The sequence below is a fragment of the Bufo gargarizans genome, chromosome 11, assembly GCF_014858855.1.
Source record: "Bufo gargarizans isolate SCDJY-AF-19 chromosome 11, ASM1485885v1, whole genome shotgun sequence".
NCBI lineage: Eukaryota > Metazoa > Chordata > Amphibia > Anura > Bufonidae > Bufo > Bufo gargarizans.
In genome coordinates this window covers 9,241,280-9,249,407 of record NC_058090.1, presented here as the reverse complement: position 1 = coordinate 9,249,407, position 8,128 = coordinate 9,241,280, and the positions used below count along the sequence as shown (strand labels likewise).

Sequence of the window (8,128 nt, the reverse complement as noted above, 5' to 3'; positions counted from 1 at the left end):
TTTTAATTTAGGGGATCTATGTACTTATAACATTTTGGAGTCTGGTCTGGGGTCTGATTACGTTAGTGGCTTGTCTAGGATCTGATTAAAGGGTTATCTCTATATTGTGATATTGTGACGTGACCATTTGGCCTCTAGGCCAACCCACCATTCCTAAAATAAAGGGGCTTTAACTCTGGTTTAGCTATTTAAATAGGTTTTCACTGCAGTTCCTTAGACAGAAGGGGCAAGGGGCTTCTGTGGAAAGAAATACATTGATGCAAATGCAGCTCTAAATGAGTGTTGTGGCCCCTTCATTTTCATGGTTGGGAATCTTAGAGGTCAGATACTCATTAATTGTAAATTGATGACATAATATAGTAGCCATGATTTTATTTGTTTGGAATACCTTTTGAATATAAAAGTATTGTCTGGAGTGTAATCCATTGTTTTATAGTGATGAGCGGCATAGACAATATTTGAATTTGTGATATTTCGCAAATTTTTAACTGAATATTCGCCATAAATGTTCAAATTCCAGAATTCGTGATTGCAAAAAACCATCAATGTTATATGCGCGTATTGCACACACAATTTCCTTACCTATTACATACAATCATCAAAAGGCTGTATGCTAAAAGCCAGGTATGTGCAAACCAACAACCTATCTATGAGACAGGTACAGTCAGCATACCTTACAATGGCAGCCTTGTGCACTATGATACATTCAAAACCAGCTCTTATCTGACTAAGAGCCAGTAAGCCTCAAAGTTGCCTGATTTGAGTTGGATGGCTTGTGGGACCTGCGCACCTAGATCATTATCATTAGGGTAACAAAAATTTAAATTGTTTCTTTTGGATGCCAGCTAACTCTTCTCTCACTGCTTAGGAGGGCTGCATAAAAATTAGCAGTTTTCTAATTGTCCTAATATTATATTCAATAACCTTTCGATACTGTTTTGTCATGTAAACTCATTTGCATAAACTTGGGCATATGGGAAAGACATGCAAATTAGCAGAATCTGCCTTGTTTTTCAGCTGAAACACTATTTGCATGTCTTTCCCATATGCCCAAGTTTAAGTGAGAAAAGATTATTGGTTTATCTAGTGATAAAAAAAAATCTAGAATATTCGCTATTACGAAGATATAGCATTATATTCTAGATCTTTGCGAATTCTCGAAGTGCCAATATTCACGATAAAAATTTGCGATCACTATTTGTGATCAACATTATTGTTTTATCTAGTCTAGTCAATCTAGTCACTGTGGAGGTTTGAGTTGGATGGAGAAGAAAAGGTGGCAGAACATTATCGATCAGAAAAACCATCACTATGTACAATTGCTGTGTATGTTGACTGTGACTTGTCAGTTTAGTGATGTATTATTTTGTATGCTCTGCACCGTTAAATTATTCTGCACCTGTGTAGCTCTAGTATCTGATGACTACATGGTCATCGTATGGCAGAATTATTGGTTATCTAGAGACTTGTTATAGTACTTGTATAGTATTATGGTTAGCACCAAGGATTCAGCAATCTTTGGCCAAACACATACTAACCACATCCCCCATGTAGCTTGACATGACCAGAGGACCAGAAAGTTGGAGACAGAATAATGAATATAATGGACTCATCCAAAGGCCAAATCTATTAAATAAAATTACGACTGAGATAACTTTTTATTTTATTTTTATCCTGTTTTCCAGCTACTTGCAAAAAACTGTTTTGCCCCTTTTAACCATATATCACCGGATTTCAAGCTCCCATGAGGGGCCACATATTTTTTTTTTTACATTGAGACAACTCAAAACAAATAGACTCAATTGACTAATTGACTACATTTGCCAAATGTAAACCTACAGCCCTGAGGTTATATCGTTAATGATTATAGGACACCGCCTTCACAAGAGATGCATCCATTGTCCTATATAAAGTCATTGCTGCTGTAGAAACCTACCAAAGTCTGGCGGATCCAGGAACATTGTGAGTACAGAACTATTATTTATACATATATATATATATATATATATATATGTTATTTATTTATTTTTTATTTACACCTTTGTTGAGTTTAGGGATTTTCATATTTTTCATGATTTTGAGAAGATATTGAAGGGGATGTCCAGAATTAGAAAAATATGGTTGTGTTACACCTGTATACAGGTGGTCTGTAGGACGGCAGCACAGCTCTGTTCACTTCAATGGAGCTAAGATGCAATAGCAGACTCAGCGCATGGACAGGTGTGGTACTATTACTGAAAGAAAGCAGTAATATTTTTTGCAATTTTGGACAACCTTTTTAAAGTCATTTGGAAATTTGTGCTATATAGAAAGCATCTCCTGCCATTAGTAATGGGTCATCAAAGATATTGGTACTTGTGATTTTCTAAAGGTTCGGCGACTCAATCAAGTGCATTTCAAAACTAGGATGCAGAATTTCAGGTGGGCAGGGAAGGTTATAATACTGTAAAGTAAACCCTGGTAGGTTCTTGGGCACTGCCTGACTGCTCCCTTTATCCCTGTTGGACGCTATGTCTTCCTCAACCGTTACTTCTCTTCATTACCCAGATATTCAAACATTCTTCTCAAAAGTCAAGCCGATTGTTGTACTACACGCAACCTGCTAATTCAGTTTCTGATGGGGCAAATCCAAATTAACTGACTATACTTATTATCAACCCTAAAACTATGTCATTATTGTGGGGTGCTACTCTGGGGGTGAATAGACAATGTAATTATTACTTTGTTATATTGAAGAATATCTTCTTTGTTTTTCAGAAACATGAGAGTCCTTTTGCTTGTGGGAGTTGCTCTACTTATCACCTTGGCCTTTGCCGATCACCGTAAGGGTCATCGTAAACAAGACAAAGATGATCATGATGACAAAGACAGCCATGCCCACAGGGATCACCATAATCACAAACATGGCCATCACAAGAAAGGGGAACACCGTGACAAAAAGCGCCACCATCACCATAATGAGTCCTTGCCCTGCCACAAGATAGCTGATTACAATTCAAAATTCTCCTTTGACCTGTTTCGGCAGGTAGCTCTAGATCATCCTTCTGAGAACATTGTCTTCTCCCCTGTCAGTATTTCTATGGCATTTGCTTTCCTGTCCCTTGGTGCCAAGGCTCAGACCCGCTCACAGATCATTGAAGGACTCCGCTTTAACACGTCTGAGATCTCAGAACAAGAAATTCATGAAGGTTTCCATCATCTTCAGCATCTCCTGAATGATGTGGACAGGGAGCTGCAGCTCAGCAGTGGAAACGCTCTCTTCATTTCCAAGGAACGCAATATTCTCCAGACGTTCTTAGATGAAGCCAAGAAGCTCTACCACTCAGAGGCATTTTCTACAGATTTTAAAAACACAGAAGAAGCAAAGAATCAGATTAACAGTTATGTGGAGAAAAACACCCATGGCAAGATCCCTGAGCTGCTGGACAGTGTAGACCAGGATGCCATTTTTGTCCTCATCAACTACATTTATTTCAGAGGTAATCCATTACTTTATACAGCAACACATAACCTACCACTCCTGTTAAACCTGTCTCCTTCTAACCTTAGTAGTACCCCTTGGCTTACTTCTTGAAGAAAAGTCATCACAAGATAGGGAGAACACTGAATAATTACACTTCTTGGCACTAATGATTGCTCAAGAAATATCACTTGGAGGTTATGGTATATTGCACGAGCAGATGGGTCAAGCCTCAGTTTCAACCCCAAGTCAGGCTGTTCATTGGGTGTTCATAGCATCTGTCAAAGAATATCACAGCTCAGCTGGTTTCATACCGTACAATAACCTCATATTAATTTTGTCTTCACAGGACAATGGGAAAATCCATTTGAAGAGGAATGGACAAAAGAGGGAGATTTTCACGTCAATGAGAACAAAACGGTGAAGGTGCCTTTCATGAGCAGAACAGGAATGTACAATGCGGCCTTCACTGATGAGGCCACCGTGGTCTCCATACGGTATAAAGGAAACGCTGTTGCTTTATTCGTCCTGCCAAATGAGGGGAAATTGTCAGAAGTAGAACACAATTTTAACAAAGAATCAATTAAAACATGGAAGAAATCATTTCATAGACGGTAAGGGAGTATCTCTATCTATCTATCTATCTATCTATCTATCTATCTATCTATCTATCTATCTATCTATATCCATCTATCTATCTATCTCTCTCTCTCTCATATCTATCTATCTACCTATGTACACATTATATCAGCAGCTTTGAAATATTACTGTAAGGCCTCATGCACACGACCGTTTTTTTTCACGGTCCGCAAAAACGGGGTCCGTGGGTCCGTGATCCGTGACCGTTTTTTCGTCCGTGGGTCTTCCTTGATTTTTGGAGGATCCACGGACATGAAAAAAAAGTCGTTTTGGCGTCCGCCTGGCCGTGCGGAGCCAAACGGATCCGTCCTGAATTACAATGCAAGTCAATGGGGACGGATCCGTTTGAAGTTGACACAATATGGTGCAATTGCAAACGGATCCGTCCTCATTGACTTTCAATGTAAAGTCAGGAGTCCCTTTACTTTCACACTTGTGTTCATAATGCAGACGGTGGCTCCGTTCAGAGCGGATCCGTCTGCATTATATTGTTAAAACATTTCTAAGTGTGAAAGTAGCCTCAGACGGATACGTCCAGACTTTACATTGAAAGTCAATGGGGGACGGATCCGTTTGAAAATTGAGCCACAGTGTGTCATCTTCAAACGGATCCGTCCCCATTGACTTACATTATAAGTCTGGACGGATCCGCTTGCCTCCGCACGGCCAGGCGGACACCCGAACATAACTTGAAGCGTCCCCATCACCATGGGAACGCCTCTACGTTAGAATATACTGTCGGATATGAGCTACTTCGTGAAACTCATTTCCGACAGTATATTCTAACACAGAGGCGTTCCCATGGTGATGGGGACGCTTCTAGTTAGAATACACTGCAAACTTGGTACAAGACTGCCCCCTGCTGCCTGGCACCACCCGATCTCTTACAGGGGGATATGATAGCACAATTAACCTCTTCAGGTGCAGCACCTAAAGGGGTTAATTGTACTATCATATTCTCCTGTAAGAGATCAGGGCTGCCAGGCAGCAGGGGGCAGACCCCCCCCCTCCCCAGTTTGAATATCGTTGGTGGCACAGTGTGTGCCCATCGCCCCCCCCTTCCTCCCTCTATAGTTAAAAATCGTTGGTGGCACAGTGTGTGCCCATCGCCCCCCCCCTTCCTCCCTCTATAGTTAAAAATCGTTGGTGGCACAGTGTGCGCCCACCATCGCCCCCCTCCATCTTCCCCCCCCCCATCATTGGTGGCAGCGGAGTTCCGATCGGAGTCCCAGTTTAATCGCTGGGGCTCCGATCGGTAACCATGGCAACCAGGAAGCTACTGCATCCCTGGTTGCCATGGTTACTTAGCAATAGTACAATTGTAGAAGATTCATACTTACCTGCCTGCTGCTGCGATGTCTGTGACCGGCCGGGAGCTCCACCTACTGGTAAGTGAAAGGTCTGTGCGGTGCATTGCTAAAGAACTGTCACTTACCAGTAGGAGGAGCTCCCGGCCGGTCACAGACATCGCAGCAGCAAGCAGGTAAGTATGATTTTTAACTATAGAGGGAGGAAGGGGGGGGGGGGCCATGGGCACACACTGTGCCACCAACGATTTTTAACTATAGAGGGAGGAAGGGGGGGGGGCCATGGGCACACACTGTGCCACCAACAATTTTTAACTATAGAGGGAGGAAGGGGGGGGGGCCATGGGCACACACTGTGCCACCAACGATTTTTAACTATAGAGGGAGGAAGGGGGGGGGGGGCCATGGGCACACACTGTGCCACCAACGATTTTTAACTATAGAGGGAGGAAGGGGGGGGGCCATGGGCACACACTGTGCCACCAACAATTTTTAACTATAGAGGGAGGAAGGGGGGGGGCCATGGGCACACACTGTGCCACCAACGATTTTTAACTATAGAGGGAGGAAGGGGGGGGGGGGGCCATGGGCACACACTGTGCCACCAACGATTTTTAACTATAGAGGGAGGAAGGGGGGGGGGCGATGGGCACACACTGTGCCACCTGGCAGCCCTGATCTCTTACAGGAGAATATGATAGTACAATTAACCCCTTTAGGTGCCGCACCTGAAGAGGTTAATTGTGCTATCATATCCCCCTGTAAGAGATCGGGTGGTGCCAGGCAGCAGGGGGCAGTCTTGTACCAAGTTTGCAGTGTATTCTAACTAGAAGCGTCCCCATCACCATGGGAACGCTTCTGTGTTAGAATTTACTGTTGGAAATGAGTTTTCACGAAGTGAAAACTTAGATCAGAAAAAGCTTTTATGCAGACAGATCTTCGGATCCGTCTGTATGAAAGCAACCTACGGCCACGGATCACGGACACGGATGCCAATCTTGTGTGCATCCGTGTTCTTTCACGGACCCATTGACTTGAATGGGTCCGTGAACCGTTGTCTGTCAAAAAAATAGGACAGGTCATATTTTTTTGACGGACAGGATACACGGATCACGGCCTCAGCTGCAAAACGGTGCATTTTCAGATTTTTCCACGGACCAATTGAAAGTCACAACGGCACAACGGCACAACGGCCACGGATGCACACAACGGTCGTGTGCATGAGGCCTTACTGGGGAGAAGTTGCAGCCATAGTCAGTTGCAATAATTCGATTACAGATCGCTCCATGTTTGGATGTTTTTGACTATGAAGGATCTGCACATTGTCTTATGGCGTTCATTATTTGCATATCATCTGTTGTTCTTTTCACACAGGTTGGTGGACTTATACCTCCCCAAATTCTCTGTCTCCTGCACTGTCAACCTGAAAGAAACATTAAGCAAGTTGGGCATAGAAGACGTTTTCTCAGACAGCGCTGATCTTTCTGGTATCACTGGAGAACCCAACGCAAAGATTTCTAAGGTGAGATCTATCAATCCATCTATCTAATATCTATATATATCATATTGGTCTATCTGAATCTATCTATTGATCTATATCTAGCTATCTGTCTGTCTGTTGATGGCTCAGTAGTTAGTACTGGTGCTTTGCAGTTCTGGGGCCCCTGAAGGCAAACTCTGCATGGGTTTCCTCTCACACTCCAAAGACATGCGGACAAGGAATTTAGATTGTCAGCTCTACTGGAGACAACTATTTATAATGATAATATCTGTAAAGTGCGGTGGAATACGTTAGCGCTTTGTAAGTTAGTAAAATAAATATGTATCCACTGGAAAATTTAATACCTTTCTTTCTCTCACCCTCCATAGGCTGTCCATAAGGCCGTGCTTAGTGTTGATGAGAAGGGGACAGAAGCGGCAGGTACCACCGCACTGGAGGCCATCCCCATGATGCTTCCTCCTCGTATTCAGTTTAATCGTCCTTTCCTTATCTCAGTGTATGACCAAAAATCTACAAGCGTTCTCTTCATCGGAAGAATTACCAACCCACAGGAATGATTCTCTCCTAAACTTTTCTTTAATAAAATATTACAATTTATCAGGGCTATTATTTATTTATTGATATTTAGATACTTTTTCCCTTCTCATGAGATCCTGTAGCTCCTCTGCTGATCCCAATGAAGGAAGCAGCCATCAGTTCACACCCGCTCCATAGAGTCCATAGAGATTTCTATTATAGAAACTGGGGTAAGAAATGAAAGACAAAGGACAGAAAGAAGAATAGGTGATCACAGGAAGATGCCCAAAAAATTCAGGGGTTACGCAGTAAATGACTGCTGGACACTGGAGTATTGCTCATCAAACCACTAGACATGTTTCCCGAAGACGAGTAGGTAGGTCCATCAAAGTCATAAACATAACTCTTTGTTAGGGGCAGTGGCGTAGCGTGGGGGGGAGGGGTCGTTTCCCAATTACGTGAGGTGAGGCGATCTCCTCAGGCAGCCCTGGTGATGAGTGGAAGCACTCATCTCCATCGTCATCTGTATCACAGTCCTCAGGACAGCAATACAGATGGATGTGGCGTCTTCCTTCCCCGTTCCTCTGATAGGCTGCAGACACTAGGCTTGCAGCCTATCAGAGGCTGGTGCAGGCAGCTCTGAAGAATTTCGTGGGGTCATCAACCTGCACCCCCATTGATCAGGTGTTTGGAAGTAGGACTAAT

At 43.1% G+C, this 8,128-nt stretch overlaps 1 protein-coding gene across 1 annotated transcript; it reads left to right on the top strand.

Annotated features, from left to right (window-relative positions):
- Positions 1-2,761: 2,761 nt before the first annotated feature.
- LOC122922162 (alpha-1-antitrypsin-like) lies at positions 2,762-7,464 on the top strand. The gene is made up of 5 exons (XM_044272668.1): positions 2,762-2,834; positions 2,868-3,479; positions 3,810-4,074; positions 6,781-6,928; positions 7,276-7,464. The coding sequence occupies exons 1-5, from the start codon at positions 2,762-2,764 to the stop codon at positions 7,462-7,464; spliced, it is 1,287 nt and encodes a 428-aa protein (XP_044128603.1).
- Positions 7,465-8,128: the final 664 nt, after the last annotated feature.